Genomic DNA, 24,150 nt, shown 5'->3' with positions numbered 1-24,150 from the left:
TTATCCAAAGGAGATATGGACTTAAGCTCTCGTCACTGCTTTTTTCCAGATGCATTGCCAAGCAATTCTGGTCGTGGTGCATTCTATTAGATACGGCATTGGCCGAAAACCCCACGCATTACGCATTGAAGACATGACATCACGTAGAGCCCGTATCAGTCAACCCCTCCTCGGCGATCCCCCAGGGCACACTGGCATCGACACTTACACGGCGGGCTGCCAATTGCAGTGTACACAGCGAGCTGTTGATTGTGGAGATCTGAGGGGACCGCTCCTTGGCATACACCTCAAGGCACTCTGATGCTGTGTTGCTGTACCGATAGAACCGAGTTGCTGTTTCAGATCCCTCTTTGCCCAGTGCAGTGTTGCGTACGTCCAAGCTCGGCTCGAAACAGCAGGTGAGAAGAGCTCCTGTCATTGATCCGTGAGGAATTGTATGATAGATGCATGGATGTCACTCATAAAACTTCTCCCAGTACCACAATAGACACGCAGCACCTAGACTTATAGCACCTTCCTTCATAACCATTTCGTCATCCTGTGCCTAACCGTCACGAACGACAGCAGGGCCGAATCATCTGCAAGGCTCACACCTGTCCCAAGCTCTCTGAACGACAACATTTCCCTTCATTCACTCAATCGCAGTGACTTCACATTGCATTGGATGCGCCCACCTCATATAAGGTGGAGCTTACCCCAGATCATCGTCAAGCTACCGGCCGCTGCCTATGTACTGGAGCCAGTTTAATCTAATCAGATCAATCAATCAATCATCGTTGACAAGCTCTATCTAAGACACCATGGGCCGTCTCGGGGCTCGAGCAACTGGCGCAGCATTGTTGCTTCTTGCCGCCAACTCCAATGCGCAGACCACCACAGCCACCAGCAGCTCACCATCCGCCTGCCCAACAGTCCTCACGCCAGACTATCAAGCACCTGTAGTCGGCGGTGGATGGACCGCACAACTTGCTGTCACTGGGCTGAAGAGACCCCGCAGCATCATATTCGACGAGAACGGCGCCTTGTTGATCGTGCAAGGCGGCACGGGCATCCAGCATGTCACCTTCAACGACCAAGGTGGCACTTGCCTGTTTGTAAAGGAGACCAAGAACCTCATTGAGAATTCGGATGTAAGTAGTCGGTGCCACAGAGGGACAAACAGACCAAATTAATAATTACTGAATAGCTCAACCACGCGATCGAGCTGTCTGCTGATGGCAAGACGCTCTACGCTTCAACCTCAGAGGCCGTTTATTCCTGGCCCTATGACGCTGCGGCTGGAACAGTCGATCTAGACAACAACGTAACTCTGATCAGCAACATGAGCAACTCGGACCACGTCTCTCGCACCCTGCTTCTATCTCGCAAGGTCAATGGAACCCTCCTCGTCTCACGCGGGAGCGGCGAGAACATGGATTTCAGTGCTCAGGAGGTCAGCTCCGGTATCTCGCAGATCAAGGCTTTCGACATCAACAACCTGCCGGACGGGCACCCTTATGACTACGCTTCCGAGGGGACGCTCATTGGCTGGGGCTTGAGAAACTCCGTTGGCGTGGCCGAGCATCCCGTCACCGGCGGCATCTACAGCGTTGAGAACTCGGCCGACCAGATCAAGAGAAGCGGGACTGATATCCACCAGGATGATCCCGGTGAGGAGATGAACTACCACGGGTTTCTCAACAGAACCGACGAACTACATGGCAAGAACTATGGGTATCCCGACTGCTTTGCACTCTGGGGCACGGATATCCCAGACAAGGGAAAGTTGACAGTTGGCGACCAATTTACACTTGACCCGAATAGCGATCTAAACGACACCACCTGCGCGGATGAATATGTCTCGCCGAGGCTGACTTTCCAGGCTCACACCGCACCGCTGGACATGTTGTTTACCCCTGACGGCGCTGAGGCTTATATCACGTTCCACGGCAGCTGTAAGTCCTCCTTCGAGCAATGTAGACACCTTTCATATGCTAACTCTATTCCCAGGGAACCGGGACGAGCCCGTCGGCTACAAGCTCTCGCTCGTCAAGTTCTCCAACGGCGAGCCCGTCGAGCCCTCAGACAGCACCACCTCGACCGAGGACATCCTCAGCAACGCCGACCTGAGCGACTGTCCCGGCAGCTGCTTCCGGCCGGTCGGCGTCGCGCTGGACAGCCAGGGCCGGCTGTGGATGAGCTCGGACTCGACCGGCGAGATCTACGTGCTGCAGAAGGCCGAGATGACGGCGCTGGGTCCTAGCGGGACGAGCACTGCGTCCGGCAGTGGCACGCTCGTCACCTCGACCTCGACCTCGGCTACATCTCCCAACATTGCGCCGCGGTCTGCTAGGAATCAGCCTGGCCAGGAGGCTCTGTGGTTGACTTTCCTTGCTATCTCGCTGTCGTTTGTTGGCGGTGCGTTCTTTGCGATGGCTTAATACTCTTGGAAGCACTCAGGGGTCTGATGTGGCCTATGTTGTGAGCTGCGTAAAGACGGTGAAAAATGTGTGTGCTGGGCAAATTCGAGGCAGTCATTAGGACTCAAAGTGTATGTTATGAGGAGATGAAAGAGGTGCTGTATGTATGGTTAAGCGAGCGTATCTGTTATATGTGCTCCAGGGACGCCTTCCTTTTATTGGGCATTTACTTAGGCGGCGTATCAAGGGCGTTGTTTGACAGCTCATGACTTTAATGAGAAGCAATGGCTTGACTGCTCTCGATTAATGCTGTTAATGGTTCTCTATATGTGTTACTAAAGCCTCACGTTGATTCATTAGTTGTTGGCATTTCAGGATACGCCGCAAGTCAGCTTGGACTTCAACGAAGAGTGGCCAAGAAGAGGTAGGTTCATCGTTGCTTTTACTCGTATTACCAGCCTGTACCCTAACGCCGTGCAGTGGAACAAAATTCTACTCTACTCCTCCATCGTCTTGACGCACTCCCACTCGCCGCGGAGGTTCTCCTTCCACAGCGTGACCTTGTTGTCGCCGCCGCTCACCGCCAGCACGTTCCCGCTCAACGACCAGCTCACCCGCCACACCTCCTTCTCGAAGTTGAGCACCTTGGTGTGCCACTGGCCGGGGCTGGCCGGGTCCGAGGTCCAGATCCGCACCGTCTTGTCCTGCGACGCAGACGCAATGTAGCTCTTCTGCAGCACCGTCGGGCTCCACGCTACGTCACGCACCCAGTCCGTGTGGCCCGCCAGCGGCTCGCGCTCGGGCTTGTAGCTGTTCGTCGTGGGGTCGAAAACCCACAGCTTCAGGAGGTTGTCGCAGCCGCCCGTGACGAAGCGCCGGTTGCCCGTCGCGCCAGGGCCGGGGTTGCTGGAGACGATGCTGCCGGGCGTTGTGGCGGGGGCCCACGACACCGAGTTGACGCCGAGCCCGTGGGCGGGGAAGATGCTGTGCTCGTAGCTGTTGTCCTTGAACTCGAGGACGGAGACGTTGCCGTCGGACGAGGCGCACGCGAGCAGGCAGCCCGACTCGTGCGGCGACCAGGCGATGGTGTTCACCGAGGCCTTGTGCAGCGCAAAGTCGAACAGCTTTTGCCACGAGCCCTGCTGCTCGCGCCAGATCAGAACCTTGCCGTCGTAGCCCGCCGATGCCAGGATGTTGCCGTATTTCGGGTGCGCCCAGGATACACTCCATACTGCCCCCTCGTGACTATCACCCCTCGTGATTAGCTTTCAGCTGCCTCTTGGTGCTTGCGCAGTCGGTCTTACCCTTTCAGAGTTTCTGCTAGTCGCTGTGTCTCGCCTTCAATCTCGAAGATCTTGATCGTTCTGTCCGAAGAGCATGTTGCAAGCCGCCTGCCGTAGTAATCGAGAACTGCATCGTGCTGCGCGAGCTCAGTTAGCTGACTTGTCTAAGTAGTACTGGGCAAAGGCTCTCGTCAAATGCACTCGACTCGTGCGCATCGAGGGCTCGTGAGGTAAAACACACAATCATCTCATCGTGGCCAGTATTGGATATGACCTGTGTAGCCTGTGTTGGTCTCCAGGTTAGCGATTGAAGCCCAGAAACTCGAGTGACGGGTTGCCTATTAAATTGAGGTCTACCTACCATCTTCGCGGAATTTTGTGAGGGCGATCAAAGAAGTAGAAAGGAATGCAGACAAGACCGTAGGAAGGGAAAAGGGTATCTCAATTGACTAAAAGGAGGTTGAGAAAGCCAGATATCTAATGTTTATGAGATGACGAAGGCCACACTACGCTGGAGGCTCCTTCCAGGTACAGCTTGAGCTGTCCTGGAAATTTGGAAATTCCGCGCGCCGAAGACACCCACATGCCCCCCACCTGCCACAAGCGATCAGGGCGACTGGGGCCACAAGACTTATATAAGTCGCTTCAGCAGCCTCCCTTCCCTCCTCGATATGGACTGAGACCTTGACAACGAACGACACAATGCCGAGCAAAGAAGCAAAAAGGATTGGGGCTCACCCGGGGATCGAACCCGGGACCTCTCGCAAATTTTGCTAAGGGTTGTTATCCCTAAGCGAGAATCATACCACTAGACCAGCGAGCCTCTTCTGGATCCGATTCGGCTAAGAATTGAATCTTGTGGGTGTCTCTCGTGGGCTCGGTGACTCCAACGGTGAAGCCCGACGTATTAGCGGTCTGCCCCACGAGCCCAGGGACGGGCCATCCTGGTCCACCCACCAAACTTCTCGCGACGAAAGGTTGTCCTAGACACAGCTGTGGTGACTAAATTGGCACGAGTCTGGCAGGACCGCTAATGATTGCTAAAGAAGGGCTAGAAAAGAGCCGAGACTGATTCTCTTCAAATGAGTCGACTGGAGTTTGCTTAAGACGGTTGGTTAATGAGGCTTTCTGCATAGGTTAGGAGGTCCAAACGAGACAGGTAACTAGCAGGTTGTTTGACGATTTCTAAGACATCTCTGTTCCCGCCCGAAACATGTAAGTTTCGTAACACAAACATGGCTCTTCCAGAGCAGAAAAAATACGAGCCATTACAGAACGGTGAAGAAACACCACACATAGCATCAGCATGATCAGGTCCGATATTGCGAGTGTCTTGCTTCACTCTTTCAGCTTAGACAGGTCCAGACCCGATAGGCTGCTGCTCAGTATCCAACAGGGATGCCAAACGGCGAGGTGCGCTATCAAAGTCCACTCTTCCCAACACTTGCAGCATGTTGCAGGACGCCAAAAACCCCGCGCGGTCGCCGAGAGCCCCCCTCCTCCCACTTCGCTCACGAACTGGCTGAAATGGTTGGACCGCGGGTCCAGATGTGGCGGCGGCGCCGTCACGTCAGTCGTACGTTCAATGTGAGAAATGATGGCTTTGGACCCTGTTTGCCCTGCATGAGCTTGACAGTTCACTGCAGCTTCTCACTTTTACTTCCTTCGCCTCGCACTCTCTGCGTAGGAGTGAGGGTCTGGAGTTGGGGCGTGAGGTGCCACAGGATTCTGTGATAGACCAAGATGCTTAAACTGGGTCACACGCTGGGGCTAGACTTGCCTTATATTATTGTCTTCCAGCCTTCCTAGTCCTCTTTTACCTTCTTCTATCTTTCCTATTCTCTACCCACTTCTAGGTGGATGATATCACTCCTAATTCCCCGCGACACATGACTAGAAGAGCAGTTGTCGTCGTGAACGCTTCCTGTTATTAGACAGCCGTTCATCGAGTAGTTCTCTTCATCGCTACATACCAACCGAAACATATTGATCGGATGAGGCGGATCCCACAGACGTTGAAAGCATCTTTCGAGAAACATCATTATCTTGCTTATACTCTTCTCATATTCTCTTGTGCCTTCTATATATAAGAGGCGATAAACGATATTGGCGAGGATAGTTGCCACTGTCGTTACCGACAATCACTTTTCACAAATGCCTCTGCCATATGCCTGAACATCAAAACAGATCTAGACAACAGCGTGTCTTCTAGGATACCTCCTGTCCGGATATGTGTACACAATTCAACTTCCTTTTCAAGTGCGGCCATCGAGGCTTCGACAAATTTGAGAACTGTGCCAATTTTGGTCGATCCTGCTATGGTGCTGGAGGCAAGCACAAGGAAAAGATCGTGCCAGATATTTGCAACGATTGCAAGGCCAGGGCACGTCTAGACCAAGGCGGTGGTGATATGGAGAAGCCGAAAGACCCATGGTGGGACGATGATCCGTGGAGGAAGAGGAGGAAAGGGTGATGATTAATGTGCGAACGAGTAATGAATTGATGAAGGAGTATGCTTGATGAGCATACAATGTGTTCATAATTTGCTAAGTCTTTGACTACTGTTAGTCGTTATGAAGTGTGTGAGTCTTCAAAAGCAGTGCTGAGTGAGGTTAGAGCTGTCTGCCAAACCAGCGATTCTGATCATCTCTTGTGAGGATTGAACTTAGGACTAATGAGTTTGCAAAACAATATGTGGGATCTCGGCATGTGCTCTCTTTCATTTTGAGTTGAGATTCCAAGTTTTGTACACTTTTAACAGTTCACAGCATCTGATGTGTGTTGAAATGGAAATCAATTGTCCTAGTATGTCAAATGACTATGCCGTACCTGAACTCCAATGTGATGCTTTCTATGCCTGAAGTGACTTATACCCGCCTTCGCTAACAGCCTTGAAACCGCCATCTAGATTGACAACGTCAAACCCATTCTGCACCAACACTCTATAAGCCAAATACCCGCGATATCCTACATAGCAGTAAGTCAATATCTTCTTGTCTTGGCTCAATTCTGCCATCCGTTCCCTCAATCCCCCGATCGGGATGTTAACTGCCCCCTTAACATGCCCTCTTGCGAATTCTTCGGGGGACCGAACGTCAACGACCTGATAATCCTTCAGGTTCAGGCTACCGTCTGCGAATTCTGCTGCATGAACAATCTTCACATCACCACGCAGGACATTTCCGCCAACAAAGCCAACCATGTTGATTGCGTCCTTGGCTGCTCCATATGGGGGTGCGTATCCGAGCTCCAGATGCTCAAGGTCTTCAATCGTCAGACCACCGCGCATGGCCGTCGCCAAGACGTCGATTCTCTTGTCTACACCTTCGCCTCCAACGATCTGAGCACCAAGAATCTTCCCGCTGGACACTTCGAAGGCGACCTTCATCGTCATCGGTGTGCCTCCGGGGTACCAGCTCGCATGCTGCGGTGGGTGAACTGTGACGTATTCATGCTCGATGCCCGCGCGTTTCAGGTTGTCTGTCGAGAGTCCTACCAGGCCAACGGTTTGATCGAATACTTGACAGACAGCTGTGCCGACATTACCACGGTATTGGACAGCACGTCCGGCAATATGATCTGCTGCAAGCCGGCCCTGACGATTTGCCGGACCAGCGAGAGCCGTTTGCACGGCTGTGCCAGTGACGAGGTGTTGAGTCTCAACCATGTCTCCAACGGCGTAGATGTCAGGATCAGAAGTCTGCATTGACTCGTTGACAGTGACTCCCTTCTGACCCACCGCGAGTCCAGCTTCTTTGGCAATGGCACTCCTGGCGCGAATGCCCACAGCCACAATAACCAAGTCAACAGGTGTTGGATCGCGACCTTCTGCAACGATGCTCGAATCGGTGATTTCTAGGACGCGAGCGTTGAGAGCTAGGTCAATTCCGTTTCGTACCAGCCCGGTATCGAGCCTCTCCGCGATATCGCCGTCGACAAGCGGGAAGACGTGAGGGCCGTATTCGAAGAGGGATACTTCCAGGCCGCGCTTTCGCAGATTCTCGGCCGCTTCGAGGCCAATGAAGCCGCCTCCTAAGACAGCAGCACGACGGACGTTATTGGATACAATAAAAGCTTCGATTTGCTGTAGATCGGGAATTGTCTGCAAGTGGAAGACGTGTTTCGAGTGGACTCCCTTTATCGGAGGCACGAATGCTTCGGCACCCATAGCTAGGATTAGCTTGTCGTATGGTAATGTGGACTCGATTCCAGTCTTATTGTCGCGAACTGTTGCAGTGTTGTTTCCACGGTCAATGCGAAGGAGTTCCGTGTTAACATGGACATCGACATTGAACCAAGCCTTTATCTTGGGCACAGTCTGGAGATGCAGGGCGGACTCTTTCTCGATCACGCCGCCCAGGTTATAAGGGATGCCACAGTTGGCGTAGCTGATGTACGGCCCCTTTTCGAGTACTGTTATCTTCGCAGTTTCGTCAAGGCGTCGCAAACGAGTGGCCGCAGACATTCCACCTGCAACGCCGCCGACAATGAGAACGTTCTTGGCTTGTGCCATTGTAGAGAGTGGCAAAGAAGGTACAAGTAATTTCAGTCTATTTGTTGCTTTCAACATTAGATGGATGTTTGATCATGTCCTTTTGTGAAGGGCCTTGTCAAGTGGACCTCCAAACATGCTTTATATAATGATATACCGACTGATGGGTGTTAATCTTGAAAGACACATTATTAATAAATCATGAACAGTAAAAGATGAAGCCTTGATATTGGAATTCCCCAGTACATAATCAGGATCATTCACTAATAGACACCGAGGAAGGAAAGGGCCACAGTCGCCGACCAGATGGTATAGTGTTTGGCTAATGGGCACCATCACACTAGGCGCAAGTTGCTTCTCGATCAACGCCCCCATCTTCTGCTCCATGATATTAGTAAGTCCCAAAAGACTATAAAAAAACGAAATCATCCAATTGATCTAATCATAAAGAGAATACTGCTTTGATTTGCTTATCAGTCATTTCAATGCACAGTTGTGATCAAAGTGACCAAAGGTTGTGAGATTAGTGAACATTCGATCAGACTTATCAGGAGACCAAAGAGCAAGCCCAGCGGGGAGCATGGGGACGGAGGTGCCCTGTGGTGGAGAGTTTTCGGGGAGTTTATCACCAGACCCGGCAAACGGGAACAGTCAGCATTCGGCGACCATTTCAGGGGACAGCCCGGGGCACTTAAAGGCTTACGAGAGTCATGTGATTTCGTGGATTAGCGTGATTTAGCCTCGCCTTGCAACAAGCTGTATCATCCACCTTGATGCGACAGCTTGACAACAATTATGACAAAGTCCATCATAGCGTTGGCTGACATGTAGAAGCTTCCCATAACGGGCTGCGTCATGTCCCATAGACCGTGCTTCAATTTCATTTCTTGTTCTACCTCCTTGCGCCTTTACTCCACGCCCTGCACGGGATCATGGTAGGCGGACGTCGCAATGCGACAAGGCGCGGGGTGTCTGACTCCTCGAATGCTGCGCGCTCATCACCGCGGACGACCCGTGCTGCCGCAAGCCGCGATGGCATCCCGAACGTCTATCAAGAGATGCTCGCTGAGGCTGGCGCTGGCCCTTCACGGAGACGAGTGACGCCAGAAACACCCGAGCGACCTTTGAAGAGACGACGAGCTGGGCCTATGACCCCGTCGAAGCCCACTGCACCAGTGCAAAGAGAAGCGGGGTCTCCACCTCCTTTTTCAAGGAGACCTGAAGAAGGAGAAGACGAGGAAGATGACATCCACTTTGAAGATGTCGAACTACCCGAGCCCACAGTCCAGACGACTTACAGGGACTCAGATGACGAAGATGATGAAGACGAGGAAGGCCAGTTCGAGGATATTGACTTCGGCACGCTGGCTCTCGCCCAAGGGGCTGAGAGCGATGCTAACAGGGATATCGAACTGAATCTCACTGCTCATCAGGAGGCCATGACTCCTAAGCGCAACACTGAGCGAAGAAAACCTATCAGCAAGGCTGAGAAGGAACGTCGTGTTGAGATACATAAGATGCATTTGCTTTGCTTGCTGTCACATCTAAGCAAAAGAAATCACTGGTGCAACGATCCAGTCGTACAAGAGAGTTTGCGACCGTTGTTGACACCTAAGATTGTAACTTATCTAAATCCTGGCCGCAATTTGTCGCAGTTTGGCCAGACAGAGTCTTTGAAGAATGGCCTGAAGCAAGCAGCAGAAATCTTCAAGTCCAGGTTTTCCATAACTGAAAGGGGCATCCGGAGGGCACTCTGGGCGGAAGACGAGACTCAACTACAAGATGTACATTTCCCTTGGTAACTTCATCGGTCTGACAGTTGCTGATGTCCTCACAGTATCAACTTCCTGACGATGTGGAGACATGTCTAGAAAAGGCAGACTTCAGAAAATCAGCAAAGACGTTGCGGGGATCCCGCGATGTAGGAGCACAGCTATTTTGCGCTTTACTTAGAGCGGCAGGCGTGGAAACTCGCCTTGTATGCTCTTTGCAACCCCTGTCTTTTGTGCCAGGTGGCCCAACAATTCCGAAGCAAAAATCAAATAAAATGTCATCGAAGGCCGCGAAAGCTGAAGCTATACGCGCTGCGATGTCTAGGTACGGATATCAAGAGCCAGATACGTCATCGTCGTCTTCACCGAGGAGGAGACTAGGTCATCCCAATGCAGGGGCATATCATATTCCGGATATTTCTGTTCCAACAAGCTCGACTCCACGTCCTCCAGCCACGCCAAAGCGCATCCGTGGTGAATCATCGTTTCCAGTCTACTGGGTTGAAGTGCTTGATGTAGCTCACCAGAAATGGGCGCCCGTCGACCCCCTCGTAACAGAGTCGCAATGGAAGCCACAGAAGTTTGAGCCGCCCGCCTCAGACCGGGACAATGCAATGACGTATGTCATTGCCTTTGAGGCCGACGGAAGTGCACGGGATGTCACAAGACGGTATGCCAAAGCGTATAACTCAAAGACAAAAAGAATGAGGATTGATGGCGCGCCTCTGTCGGGCGAAGAACCTGCTGCATCAGGCCAGCTTACCGGTGAGAAATGGTGGCGGCGGACCATGCGCCGATATGCAAAGAGCCATCGTACAGATCTCGATCAGATTGAGGACAACGAGCTTGCAGCCGCTGAGGCTCGTGAGCCAATGCCCCGAAACGTACAAGACTTCAAAAATCATCCCGTATATGCACTTGAGAGGCATCTCCGACGGCACGAGGTGCTTGTGCCAGGGGCACAAATGGCTGGCACTGTTGGCGCTGGGAGCAAAGGTCCATTAGAGCGCATCTATCGACGCCGAGACGTGCGTATCGCCCGATCAGCCGAGACATGGTATCGTATGGGTCGTGAGGTCAAGCCAGGTGAAGAACCTGTAAAAATTCTGCCGAAGAAGGTTAGGAGATCCAGGATTTCTCTCGGCGATGAGGACGACGAAGAAGAGGAGGAGGATCCTGTGTTGGGGATCGTACCATTATCTGCGGGCACGCCTATATATATGCCTGAACAAACCGAGCTTTACCGTGCTCCTCCCGTTATCAATGGTCGTGTGCCAAAGAACAAATTTGGCAATCTAGATGTCTACGTGCCCAGCATGGTTCCGGAAGGGGGTGTACACATTATCGACGAGCATGCTGCACACGCCGCTTTCGTTCTTGGAGTGGACTATGCACCAGCCTTGACCGGGTTCCAGTTTAAAGGGCGGAAAGGAACAGCGGTGCTTCTTGGTGCTATTGTCCCTCAGGAGAGTGAAGAGGCCGTTCGCGCTGTAATTGAAGGCTTTGGGGATCTGGAAGCCCAGATGGAAGAGGATCGTCGCGCTACGAAGGCGTTGAGAATGTGGAGCAGGTTCTTAAAAGCCCTGCGTATTCGGCAACGGATCTGGGCGAATGTAGACCCTGACGCGGAAGAGGAGCTGGAACCAGGCGGTTTCGAGCCCGAAAAGGGGAAAGAAGTTGCGGACGAGGATATGGACCTGGATGATGCGCCGAGTGATGTCACAGAGGAGTATTTCATGGAAGAAGATGACGAGGGAGGCGGCGGGTTCTTGATCGAATAAGAAATGATATCATGTTTTACGATTACTTCAGATAGAACGAGCTCTATGAAGCTCTATCACGAATAACAAAAATGATACCAATTATCAATGAGATACACCACGAAGACTTCATTATGTCACGTATGACTCTCAGGTGATCATGGATATGCTGTTCAGGAGATGATCCCTGTATTCCATACATCAAAATGTACACGCTCCATATATACAGTTGTTGTACAGTAGTGCGCCAAAACGCTTCTCTCGCCTCATTCCAGCATTGGAGGCAGACTGAGCGTCAATATGCTGACCGATGCCTCGGGAGGCAACAAAACTACGCCTTCTCTGAAGTCATTTTCTTGACCACAAGTTCAGGAGTTCCATCCCTTAGTCCAGACCGTTCTCCTCTTTCCATCTTTGTAGATAAAGCTCGGGACTCCTCGGCCCTTTAGGATCAACGTACTGGCCGAACCCCCACGTCCTCTTCATGTTGTTCGTCACAAACGGGGTAAGCTGCGCATATGTATCAGCATCCGTTGTCTCCTCATACTTCGCGTTGCCAATGTAGCTTAGAAAGCAACCTACCTTGAATGTACTCAATCCCGCAGGCACAACATATGTCCGCACCTTCGGCCACTCAATCACGTAGCCACCGTACTTCGTGTGTCGTCCCATGCTGCCTGTTCCTGTTCCCTTGTAGTATCCCTTGTTGACATTCTTCGTCGTGAGCCTAAGCTTGCGCCATCTCCGGCCGAAAAGAACTTCTGTAGCTCTCATGATGGAGGCGTTCGCGCAAGACAAGCTGCGCCCTTATGGTATTGGGCCACACAATCGGTGGACGAGTTGGCTGGAGGAAACACAATTGCAGATGATGAGCTTCCGCCTCGGAGTTTGGTGTGGGAGTGGCGTTGTGATGCGATTGTCGAACAGCTCGATGAACAACACCATAGAAAGAGAATCACGTCTACCTCGAGGCTTGGCGGTTCTTTTGGACAGGCGGTGTCTTACGGCAGAATGTCAACCCTCCCCTAGCGCCTTAGCCACTCGGCCATTTGGTACTTCTGGGTACTCACTGCACGGCAGGGATTCCAAAGTAAACGCCGACCGACCCACTAACACACACCGCCATCCCACTGAGAGCGGCAGAAAAAAAGTTTCGGAGAGCTGATTTCAGTGCTTCTGAGGTACGATATTCCTGGCGCCGTTCATTGTAAGTCTGGCAGCGGTCAGGTCGATGCTTCAGACCAACACCACCACGCCGCCACGCCCTCAATGCCAGGACGACAGGCCCACGGCCGGCCCCTGCTGGCCCAGCCGACCAAGAAACGCGCCGGTCCAAAATCAAAGGCCAAATCACGAGGCCACGCCCTTGACGCCTTCGCCATCGCTTCGAAGCAGGTCGAGCCGGAGCGCATAACCCGCCGGGGACGAGACCTTGACCTGGAGCCGGAAAAGGAGCACAAGAAGCACCGCAGAGACGAGGATGACGATGAGGACGAGGATGAGGACGGTGGGGCTGATGAGGACGAGGGCCCGCGCAAGAAGCGAGCTCGTAGGTCGGCATTCAACGAGGAGGATGGAGAGAACTCTGAGGACGATGAGCGTGGGAGCGACAGCGAGGGCCACGAATGGCATGTGGGAGTCGACGGCGAGGACGAGGACTCTGAGATAGACAGCGATGAGGCCTTTGGCGAGAGTGACGACGACCGCTTCGACGGGTACAAGTTTGGCGGAAGCCGGGCTAAGGAGGATGAAGACGACTCTGATGCAGAAGATGACGATTCGCTGGGCGAAGATGCGATCGACCTTGCACAGGCCTTGGATCAAGTGTCTGACGAGGACGACGAAGGGTCTGCCGGTGACACAGAATCTGGTTCGGAGGATGGCGAGGAGTCCGAATCCGAGTCATCTGTTAGTGAGGACGAAGATGAGGATGAGGACGACCCATCGAAAATGGATGCTCTTCAGAGCCTCATCAAAGGCTTTGCGGATGACGAAGGAGATCATGCCGAGGCTGACGGCTCCTCAAACTCCAAGCAGAAGATAAGCCTGAAGGACTTGGGACTCTTCGGCGTCAAGGATCCGGACATGAAAAAGTCCCTCAAGCTCATGAAGAAGGAAGAGCATGAAGGAAAAGCAAGCTCTTCCAAGAAGCTCGATGTGCCTCTTGCCAAACGTCAGCAAGATCGTCTCGATCGTGCTGCAGCGTATGACAAGACCAACCAGACACTCAACAAATGGACCGAGACCGTCAAGCACAACAGGCGGGCGGATCATCTTGTCTTCCCGTTAGCGAACACATTGCCCAATGCTGGGCTGGACAATGGCGAGCTGCTGCCTCTGACGAAGAAGACTGCTGGCACGGAGCTCGAGCAGACTATCATGTCAATCATGGAGGAGAGCGGTCTTGGGCCTAGCGCAAAGCAGAAGGACGAACAAAAGCAATTAGCAGACGGAGAGCCAGCAGAGACGATTTCGCGGGCTGATCTGCAGGAGATCTGGGCGCAGCGCAGGCGAGACAGAGAGCTTCAGTCCCGCGAGCAGGCCAAGGCAAAGAGGATAAAGAAGATCAAGAGCAAAGCCTACCGCCGGGTCCATCGGAAAGAGAACCTACGGAATGAAGAGGCGACGTACGATGCCATGAAGGCCGCAGGCGAGATCGACTCGGAAGAGGAGCGAGAGACTCAGCACCGCAGGCGAGCGATGGAAAGAATGGGCTCGCGGCACAAGGAGAGCAAGTGGGCCAAGATGGCATCGAAGACGGGCCGCGCTGCGTGGGACGACGATTTCCGCTCTGGGCTTACGGATATGGCTCGGAGAGACGAGGAGCTACGTCGACGTGTTGAAGGGAGGACAGGCACCGCAGACGATGGAGACGATTCTGACGCCACGAGCTCTTCTGGCGACGACGATGGAAATAGCCGTCTCCTTCAACAACTCAATCGACTCGAAGATGATGCAGACGAGGCTCCACAATCAAATCTTATGAAGATGGCCTTCATGCAGAAGGCGGAAGCTGCAAGAAAGAGAGCAAATGACGAGCTCATCGCCCAGATCCGTCGAGATCTGGACTCGGAAAATGAAAGCGACGTGGCGGAGGGCGATGTTGGTCGTCGAACATACGGCGCACCCAAGACCATTTCCAGTCGATCTGAGGAGCCTGCGGAAGAAGTCAATGAAACAACAGGCAGCACTGCCCAGAGTCGATCAGCCAAAGCAAAGACCGGTCTATCTGCTGCTATCCCAACAGTTCCTGAGCCCCAGACATCGACCCCTGGCGGCGCTGGCGCCTGGTCAAGAGGCGGCAAGCCGAGCAGCAAGAAAGACAAGAAGCTGAGCAGCGCCCAGGTCGCCGAGCTCGACCTAAGCAGCAACATCCTGATCGCAAGCAAGCCCGCCTCCAAAGCCAAGCCAAAGACCACACAGAACGGCACACCCAGCGCCGACGATTCGCCATCCGACTCGGACGACGAAGGCGCGATGCACCTGCCCCTGGCGGTCCGCAACCAGGAGTTGGTGGCGCGCGCCTTCGCAGGCGACGACGTGGTGGGCGAGTTTGAGCGCGAGAAGGAGGCGGCCGTCGAGGCGGACGACGACAAGGTCGTCGACAACACGCTGCCGGGCTGGGGCAGCTGGGTGGGCGAGGGCGTGAGCAACCGCGAGAGGCGGCGGCACCAGGGGCGCTTCGTGACGACGGTGGCCGGCGTCAAGAGGAAGGACCGCAAGGACGCCAGGCTGGAGCGCGTCATTGTCAATGAGAAGCGCGTGCACAAGGTGAGTTTGATGCCGCATATCTGGTGCTGGGACGACAATAGAATGCTAACTCGAGTGCAGAACGACAAGTATCTTGCCTCTCAGCTGCCACATCCGTTCGAGTCGCGGAACCAGTACGAGCGGTCGCTCCGTCTGCCAATGGGCCCGGAATGGATGACGAAGGAGTCGTTCCAGGCCGTCACGAAGCCGAGGGTCATTGTCAAACAGGGTATCATTGCCCCGATGTCCAAACCAGTTCTTTAAGAACGTCATGGCTGTTAAACCTGGTCGAGTGATCATAAACCTTAAGAAGTGAACTTTTTCACGTCACATATAGCCACGTATTCGTGCGTGCTTCAATAGATTCTACCGGCAATCTTACAAGGACCACCTATCTTCTCATATGTGATGATTGTGACGAATAACTACTCGATACCTTTGCACCGTTATATCGCCCTAATAATACAACTGATCCCCTATTTTGGAACAAATCACGCCTCTCCTGAGATCCATCCCTCCTAAACCGGCCAGTCAACCTGACCATTCCGAGCCCTCGAGTATTCCAGTCTTCTCTCGGGGACGCCTATGATGAAATGTACATAAGGGAAAAAAACACTAGCAGAACCCGTTGGTGATTGTTACGGTGTTGTATACACAGAAAGGCTCCCTGGGTATTGTTTCCCCGGGAAAACGTATCGTGTTGAATGTGAGATTATCTACCCAGTCGTTTAATTCGAGCGGCCCACGAAGACTAGGACCTTGTCGAGGGCTTCACTGGGACTGGCGTAGAAGGCCAGCGCGATGATGACGTAGAGGCCCATCAACATAGCGCCCTCAAGATAGTTGGATTTGCCGTCTTGCACAGTGTAGGTGACAACCACCACAGAGATGAAGAAGGCAACTGTCTCGACTGTACGAGAAAGGGGTATTGTTAGTAGAGCTCTGGCTTGGCGCATTGGGGGCTGACAAGCATCAGCGCTTTTGGGCACTCACAAGTCTCGAATTGAAGGGTCATCGGTACTCCCATGATCCAGCCAAGAATGACGAGGAAAGGGGTTACGAGCAGCGCAATCTGGATACTGGATCCAACAGCAACACCCATAGCCTACAATTGTATTTTGTTAGCATATTTTCATCCCATTGCGTACGCCCGTCAGCGAAAAAGGGGCACAGCTCTGGAGCGACGTACCAGATCCATCTTATTCCGCACAGCCACCAACACAGCCGTCACATGCTCGGCCGCGTTGCCTACGATGGGGATCAGAATCAGACCGATAAAATTCTTGCTGATCTTTCCGGTCGCGACGATGGCGTCGATGCTGTCCACGAGGTAGTCTGCGCACACAGCGATGACGACGGTCACAGCAACAAGCACGGCGGCTGCGGACCAGGCGCTCATGTGCACCTCTTCTTCCTCCTCGGTATCGTCCTGAGGAGCCAAAGTTTCTGGGTCCGGGTTGAAGAGGTTCTTGTGGGTCCGCAGCTGGAAGTACAGGTAGAGGACGTACAGCAGCAGAAGGATGATGGAGGTGCCGCGCGATAGCAGGAGGATGCTGGCTTCCTTGTCGTGTTCATCGGCATGGTCGAGCATACTGTAGAGCTGCCTGTATGTCAGCTGGACCGTTTTCAACAATTAGTCAAAGGAGGCTCACCGCAGCAGGAATAATCATAGAAGCGGACGAGACAGCCATGAGGGAGCAGGTAGTTTGCGCCGTGCCACTCGCAAAGCTTTGCTCTGAGCCCACATCACCGCGCATGTTGTTCCAGAGACCGCCTAGGAAGAAGCACATGCCCATGACCAGCAACAGATTTGACAAGATTGACCCAAGCATGGATGACTGCACGACTTGAATCTGGCCATCTCGAAGCGCCACAATACTGACCTATTTCAGGCGTTAGCATGTGATATCGTTCCAGCATTGTCATTGCCTTGGCGAGACGTACAATCAGCTCGACAGCATTGCCAAAGGTAGCATTCAGCAGACCACCTAGAGTCTCGCCGAGCTTCGACGAGATCTCCTCTGTGGCAAATGACAGAATTGCTGCGAGGGGGATGATGGCAAAAAAGTTTAGGGTGAAGACAGCTGTGGCGCTCCACTCCTTGACGCCAGCAATGATACCCAGGGGCACAAAAACGAGCAAGATATTTACGGGGCCTGTAATCCGTATGTTAGCAGAACAACATTGTGACGGGGGACGTTGGTTTCCCTTGTCCGTTGGCCGGGTGTGACATACTACTCAGCAGCGTGGCCTTGGTGACGTTGAACACATGGGCCGAATAGCGCACGGCGTGATTCGAGCTGTCGGTGCCGGGGGTGTGCCTCGGGTCGAGGAGCACCTGGCGCCAGAATCCCGGGTCGTCACCGTTGCCGTCAGAGCCGGAGTGGCCGTTGATCAAGGGGGTGTTCTCGTCTGGTCCGGCGAGGGTGCTACCGCCCCCAATCCCAATGCCGGAATTGGTGCGGTCGGCGCTGCCGTTTGCGCCGCCGCCACCTCCTAACTTCACGGCGCTTCCCATCCTTCTGAACTGTTCACGCCAGGTGACTGAGGGTACTGTATTGCCGTTCACCGCCGTGGGCTCATGGTCAGCCTACAACGAACGCTATGATAATGGAGTTGGAGCTGTGTCATGCTCTGGCCGGGAGATCGGCGAGGGAGAGGGGGAGAGGCAGTCAGGTGTAGTAAGAGGAGCGTAGGTAGCTAGAAGAAGAAAAGAGATACCCGAGATTTGAAGAACTATAATTCACACGGAAAAAAAGGTGGTCGGAGGGAGGGAGGTACGTAGGTAACAAGAAAATAGATAGATACGATAGGATGGGATAGGATAGGATGGAGGCGGGCTTCTACTCACACACCATGACTGTTGTGAAACAGAGCTACCTGGTAGGGGTTCGGGAAAGAGCCCAAGACAGCCAAGTAGATAGAATGGAAATTTCAATAAGAAAAGACGGCGATCAACCGCGATTATACAGAAGACGAGAAATTCGGAAGATCGCAGTCAATGAGGCAAATAGTGGGGGGGACCTAGTGATGTGTGAGCATATGGGGTACGGTTTCCGCGTCTCAGAGCGAGAAAAGGCACGAATCCAGTAATCAACCACTGAAAGAGAGCGAGTGCGAGTCGAGCGCCCACGAAGCTCCTGGGGGCTTAGGGGACAATGTGACGATGATGGGGGGGGAATGGTGCGCGTGGCTTCCGGGCGGGCGAGGAGGATGGCTGGACTTGGCGGGATGGACGGAGCGAGTCAGCACAGACGACGAGGGTCGAATCCGACACAATTCGCCCAAACAAACAGCGCAAGATGCACGCACGCAGCACCCGGATGAGGACTGACGGACTACTGTGCTATAGGGATAGGCGATCGGTAAGGTAGATTGTGCAGGTGCAAGTGCAGGATGATGGGCGCCAAGGCCAAGGCCAGGCGTCAGGCGTCAATGATATTTGGTGCAGTTTGTCGTCTCGTCGTGGTCATGGACTCTCCAAAGTCTTGGCCCGACGGGGTCGAGATGTAAGTCGGCTGCTTGGCAGAGCGTATACCGGTAGTGCCAGCAGTAATGTAAATTGAAATGAAATGGAGAGTGTTGTTGTTAATAGCGAGGACTAATAACAAAGAAAGAGGAAAACGAATGGTGAAGAGCTAATGAGGTACAGAATGTGAAACCTTGGCTGTATTCTCTTCGGGGTTTTTTTGCTTGCGTAGCTTGACTTCACTTCACCTTACTTCAGCTCAGCTCAGTTTATCTGATCCAGAAGGAACTCGAATGCGGAGAAACTTGGTTTGAGAAACCGTTCGATGCCCTTGGTAGGTACCGGTAGCTGATTGACCAACAATCGACGTCACAGCAGGAGAGCTGTCTGCAATATCTTGATGGAGCTTGGATGGAGCTCCCCCTGCACACCGTTGTTGTTGGAGGAGGGACTATGCAGTATGTACTGTACCGCTAAGGGTGGCTGTGCAGCATCTACACGTGTACCAGCTGTCTGGCACTGGCAGTGGTTTTCAAGGTTTTTGCTTGCTGTTGCCCTTCCGCTGCTTGGCATGGGCTGCCTCAATTCTGGTATCCACCCTCCACCCTCCACTGGCTTCCTCCATCGCGGCTTCCCCAAACGAGCTGCCATGCCCCTCTATTATTATCATTGGCTGGCTCCGTTGGCAGTTGCTCCAGAGCAACGTCAAGCTTTTTTCCTCTCACTCACCTTCAAACTGCACTAGGGGCAGGCACGCCGACACTTCACTAAAATTCGAAGCTCTGAGCTCGGTCCATGTGTGCGAAGGAGCTATCTAGTCTAGTAAAAGAGATCAAGAACCAATTCGAGATTCAATGTGTGTGAATATTCTGCAGATCAACCTCAAATACGCCTGCGTAACATCGGGCAGCAGGTTTCACGACCCGGCACTTCGAATTGCTTATCGATAAAAGCTTCCCTTGATGAGGGGGGGAGCTCTGTCCTGCAGCGCCAAGAGCACTGCCCCTAATACCTAAGTACGTACAGTACCACCCTCCAAAACTCCGAGCTAACAACCAAGCTCGAAGCTTGATAATTGGAGCTCTTCACACATCATCACCACTTCACATTTTCTCATAGGGCACATCCGATGCGATGCGATCAACGGATTACCGGTATCAGTAACATTTGTGATTCAATTGAGGAAAAGGGACAAGGAAGTCGATACTACAGTATTATTCTAGGGTCGCGCCGTATAAAAGGTCTATCCGATATTTGTCGTCTAAAAGCCAAGGTTTGTCGTACCGTTTCGTGCCGTTCCGTTTCGCCGGTTAGTTGCTTGTCGTATGTTGAGGGAATCTCGAATTAAGCAGTGCAGTCTATGAGGAGCTCGTCGTCGTTCCGTTTTCCATTATCCCGTATTCCCGCCTCTTTTCTAATCCGTGTATCCCTTGTCGTTCCTTGTTGTTCCCCCCCAGTGTACCGCCTTCCTTGCGTCGGAGAAGGCCCGCTTCATTATATCCATCGTCGCACAATCTTATTTGTCAAGGTGAAAAAGGAGAAACGAGGGGAGAGAATTTGGAGAAAAAAAATTTAGAAGAGCAAAAGCAACAGTCTTGGCAGCTCTCAACCCTTAGTCATTGCTAGAACGCCTCCAAGTCAGCCTCGTCGAGATTATGGGTCCATATAGAGGAGAAGGGAGACCTCACCTGCTGCGTACGCCAGATACCACGTCTGGCTGGCTCCGCCGTCGAGCCAAGACGCCGAGAAGCTCGACGAGGCGAAAAAGTTATAAGCCGCCTTGGGCTGCACCGTGGCATAGTTGCCGTAGAGGATTCCCCTCCAGCCGCCCGCCACGGAGTCTGCGCGTCCGGAGCTGAAGTACGTCGCCCATTCCTGGTTGACGAGATTATCTGTACGGATGTACCTGGTAGAGGGCAACAACGGGAGCACTGAGACGCTATTATTAGCTGCAAGGCTCAATTTGTATCGTGTTCATCATGGTACTTACTGTGAATGCCCTGGATGTATTCGGTGTTGGTTCCAAAGTACGTCGTGTGGTCAATCTTGTTCTCAAACAGGATGCCCGCCACCTTGTTCGCGATGAAGTTGGACGGCTCGACCGTGTTGTCGCTGGTGTAAAGGTAGTACTTTTGCAAGGACCGTGCCAGAACAGAAAGCATGAGGTTACCCCTATTCCAGCCAGTTAGTTCGGTTTCCTCTTTGATGGGAACTTCACAACTTACCTCGCGGCCATGTTCGCATCGCCGCTAACCATTCCCCACATCTTGATGGCATAGGCAGCCATTGTGTCCTCAGAGCTCGACTCTTGGTCCTTGCCATCGTACGTCTCAAACAGGCCGTGAGCCCAGGAGTGGCCATGGTACCAATCAAAGCTCCGAGACACAGGGAAGTACTTGTCTTGGGCGCTGGGGTTGGCATAATCGCGGACCAGCGTGTTAACGTAGGCCTTGTTCGCGGAGAGCCAGGACGGATCCAAGTGACCAATGACAGCTGCGGTTAGAACAAAGTAGCCATAGTGAAAATGGTGATCGTTGTAATACGCGTTGCCGAAGTCCTGGCCAGAATCCCCAGTCGTGTAGGTTGCACTTGATACAACGCCTCCCCAAGCAGCTATTTCGTGTTAGGCGGATTCTTGAGACTTGTTGGAAAATGAGCACGACTTACACTCATACACAAGCGGATATATCTGCGTGTTGCTGCTGAATCGAGCGAAGGCCTTCTTAAGTTGGATCAAGCCTGCAGTGGCCAGCGCCTTCTCTCCGAGCATGCCGTAGACAACCTCCAAGATCATAGCAAACTTGGCGAGAGCCTTGCCGCTGTAATACATGGAGTTCAGATTAGACTGAGCGGACATGTCCTGAGAAATCTCGGACTTAGCGATAGCCAGGACCTTTGCTCTCATGTCGCTCGGGATGGTGACGAGACTGCCCTTGTTCGGTGACCAGGGATAGAAGGACATGCTTATCGGCAGTCTAGGCTCGACCATGGTCCAGGAATCCGCAAGCACACCGGTTGCAATTCCCTTGGTAGTGGTTTGCATCTTGACGACAGTGACTGCAGCCTTGGTTGTGGTATCAAAGGACTCAACATGGTGCGGCAGCGCATATATGAAGAGGGGTGCGCCCGAAAGACCTGCCTTCGAATACTTAAACGTGTAGGTGCCACGAGCACCCAAAGCCGTTCCAGTAAGCGTCACATCGGTGGGATAAGCACCGCAGGTCTTGTCAAAGGTCGCTTCACCGTTGCCCGGGTCCTTGGTAACCTGGATGATTCCATAGAAGGCCGCAGTCGCCTTAGCTAATCCGTTGTTGATGACCTGAAGGTTGAGAGCGGTGCCACTGGTAGCATACGCATACAGATACCACGTATGTCCATCTTCCAGCAAGAACTTGTACTTCGTAACACCAGTTCGCGGCTGTGCAGTGATCTTCGTGACCGTTCGGAAGAAGACTCCAGTCTCAAACCTAGGAGTTGCTCCTTTATAGATGGCTGTTACAAACCCCATCCCCTGAACGAGAGGAAACTGCACTGCCGGCGTACTGGACGAGGTTGCTCGCAGACTGATCATGGCCGAGAATTGACTCATTGAATCGGTAGTCAGGGTTGTTGAAGAGCCTAACTCAACCGCAGAGATACAGAACGACTGAATGTTGATAGGATTCAGATAGTATGCCACGGCTCCGTTCGATCCAACGCTGCCGTATGCTCTCTGACTTGCCTCAACATGAGATATGGCCATGCCCCAGCTGGCGGCAACCCCTGTGCCTTTGGGCCAGTTGAGAGCGAAGGGATGGACATATGTCGGAGCTGTCTGCGTACCCAGGAAAAAGTTGGCGTAGAACTTGTTGGTCTCAAGAGGGGCCGTAGCCTTGATGCCAAGCCGAGCAACAGGATGATCGCTCCGCTGCTTGATTACAGATGGCGGCGCTCCATCTGAGATGGGGCTTCCGAATATGTTTGCAGAAGGCGTGTTTGCCGCATTCATCTTTGGTCTGGGGACTGAAGGGATGGCAGAAGTCGTGGGTTGGAGAGTAGTGGTCGGTGACGTGAAGTTTCCAGTCAACACAGGGGCTGAAGTCGGATGGCCTTCGGTTTCCAGACTAGTCAGGTAGACTCCAGAGGTATCCGGTGTCTTATCAGTCAAACTCGGCAGGATCTGTGCTGTACCAGAAGGGACCACACTTGTGATAACCTGAACGGTAGCGGTTAGAGGGGCCTGGGTTGCATAACCTGTACCATAACCTGTTCCAGTCGGTTGGCTCTGTTTCAAAGGTAAGCTTAATGAACGAGCAGGTGGCTATGAGTACTTACCGTAGCAGTTTGGGACACGCCTGTAACGACACCACGGAAGCTGTTGACCAGAATACGCCCTTTCAGATCACTTGATTCTGAGGCAGCACGGGGAACCTGGCGATGATCGTGCCTATGCTGTGGATAGCCTTGACAAGTCGTGACCTGCAGAGCAGTCAGTAATAAGTACCACACCGTCATTGTGAGGGAGGTTAAGGGGGTGAAGTTTGGCATCATTTTGAGCATCATAGTAGAGCCAGAGGATCGCAGTTCAGCAGTCCAGGAAGGCTCATAATTCCAGAAAACAGTTCCCGCGAGACGGACGGTCTCTCAGCCATATAAACCCTCCTCCATGAAGTCTGGAGGGGTCCGAAGCAACGGTGAGACAGGCACCAAGGCGCCGTTGGAATGGTTGATCGGTAACTAGGCGACCGCCACGCAGATTTCTGGGAACTCCCGATGGCCAGAAGGCCGACGGTGACGTTCTCTTTGTCTAAAATGGCCATGTCTCCGTGCAACGTGCTGGGGTGGAATGGTGATGTCTCAGAAGGAATGCATTGTTCTACCTTTGGACAGAATTGCTGGAATGCAGACTTTGGCCAGGAGGCGAATGAGCTAGGCGCCGAGAAACGGCTTGAATGGCAATATGAGCCGATAAACAGGAGATTCGATAATGATGTTGGAAACTGCTGTTGCAGAGAGCAAAGAGAACGTTTATGCGTTGCAAGTCGAGGCGTGAAGACACTTGAGGTAATTGAGGAGGGTTGCAGAAACCTGGAAGCAAGCAACTAGCTCACGACGGCGAACAAGGTGCCGAACTTCCAAGATCGGGCCAGCTGCAAAACCCCATAGTATCCTAAGGAAGTCACGTCCGTCTTGCCAAGCTTCAGTCACGGCCATCTACTTACCTTGCAATGGAGCATGTTAATTCT

At 52.9% G+C, this 24,150-nt stretch overlaps 8 protein-coding genes across 8 annotated transcripts; 3 read left to right on the top strand and 5 right to left on the bottom strand.

The window, feature by feature from the left end:
* Nucleotides 1-800: 800 nt before the first annotated feature.
* Nucleotides 801-2,420, top strand: UCRPA7_4710 (putative glucose sorbosone dehydrogenase protein; the record flags this gene model as incomplete). Its single annotated transcript, XM_007917261.1, has 3 exons — nt 801-1,130; nt 1,187-1,934; nt 1,990-2,420. 3 exons carry the CDS (start codon nt 801-803, stop codon nt 2,418-2,420), a joined length of 1,509 nt encoding a protein of 502 aa, XP_007915452.1.
* A 476-nt stretch (nt 2,421-2,896) lies between these two features.
* On the bottom strand, nt 2,897-4,046 carry UCRPA7_4709 (putative protein transport protein sec13 protein; the record flags this gene model as incomplete). The annotated part of the gene is made up of 3 exons (XM_007917260.1): nt 2,897-3,644; nt 3,704-3,819; nt 4,044-4,046. 3 exons carry the CDS (start codon nt 4,044-4,046, stop codon nt 2,897-2,899), a joined length of 867 nt encoding a protein of 288 aa, XP_007915451.1.
* A 2,487-nt stretch (nt 4,047-6,533) lies between these two features.
* UCRPA7_4708 (putative fad-dependent pyridine nucleotide-disulfide oxidoreductase protein) lies at nt 6,534-8,195 on the bottom strand (the record flags this gene model as incomplete). Its single annotated transcript, XM_007917259.1, has 1 exon — nt 6,534-8,195. One exon carries the CDS (start codon nt 8,193-8,195, stop codon nt 6,534-6,536), a length of 1,662 nt encoding a protein of 553 aa, XP_007915450.1.
* Nucleotides 8,196-10,734: 2,539 nt separating this feature from the next.
* On the top strand, nt 10,735-11,727 carry UCRPA7_4707 (putative dna repair protein rhp41 protein; the record flags this gene model as incomplete). Its single annotated transcript, XM_007917258.1, has 1 exon — nt 10,735-11,727. One exon carries the CDS (start codon nt 10,735-10,737, stop codon nt 11,725-11,727), a length of 993 nt encoding a protein of 330 aa, XP_007915449.1.
* A 363-nt stretch (nt 11,728-12,090) lies between these two features.
* UCRPA7_4706 (putative 50s ribosomal protein 27 protein) lies at nt 12,091-12,480 on the bottom strand (the record flags this gene model as incomplete). Its single annotated transcript, XM_007917257.1, has 1 exon — nt 12,091-12,480. The coding sequence occupies one exon, from the start codon at nt 12,478-12,480 to the stop codon at nt 12,091-12,093; it is 390 nt and encodes a 129-aa protein (XP_007915448.1).
* A 495-nt stretch (nt 12,481-12,975) lies between these two features.
* On the top strand, nt 12,976-15,720 carry UCRPA7_4705 (putative small nucleolar ribonucleoprotein complex subunit utp14 protein; the record flags this gene model as incomplete). Its single annotated transcript, XM_007917256.1, has 2 exons — nt 12,976-15,477; nt 15,538-15,720. The coding sequence occupies 2 exons, from the start codon at nt 12,976-12,978 to the stop codon at nt 15,718-15,720; spliced, it is 2,685 nt and encodes an 894-aa protein (XP_007915447.1).
* Nucleotides 15,721-16,184: 464 nt separating this feature from the next.
* Nucleotides 16,185-17,974, bottom strand: UCRPA7_4704 (putative calcium proton exchanger protein; the record flags this gene model as incomplete). Its single annotated transcript, XM_007917255.1, has 6 exons — nt 16,185-16,366; nt 16,450-16,561; nt 16,646-17,056; nt 17,109-17,339; nt 17,401-17,612; nt 17,692-17,974. The coding sequence occupies 6 exons, from the start codon at nt 17,972-17,974 to the stop codon at nt 16,185-16,187; spliced, it is 1,431 nt and encodes a 476-aa protein (XP_007915446.1).
* Nucleotides 17,975-20,578: 2,604 nt separating this feature from the next.
* UCRPA7_4703 (putative glycoside hydrolase family 81 protein) lies at nt 20,579-23,419 on the bottom strand (the record flags this gene model as incomplete). Its single annotated transcript, XM_007917254.1, has 5 exons — nt 20,579-20,856; nt 20,916-21,097; nt 21,151-21,538; nt 21,593-23,189; nt 23,240-23,419. 5 exons carry the CDS (start codon nt 23,417-23,419, stop codon nt 20,579-20,581), a joined length of 2,625 nt encoding a protein of 874 aa, XP_007915445.1.
* Between the last annotated feature and the right edge of the window lie 731 nt (nt 23,420-24,150).

This window comes from Phaeoacremonium minimum, assembly GCF_000392275.1.
Source record: "Phaeoacremonium minimum UCRPA7 unplaced genomic scaffold PA7_03_scaffold_359, whole genome shotgun sequence".
NCBI lineage: Eukaryota > Fungi > Ascomycota > Sordariomycetes > Togniniales > Togniniaceae > Phaeoacremonium > Phaeoacremonium minimum.
This window is presented reverse-complemented; position numbering and strand designations above follow the sequence as displayed.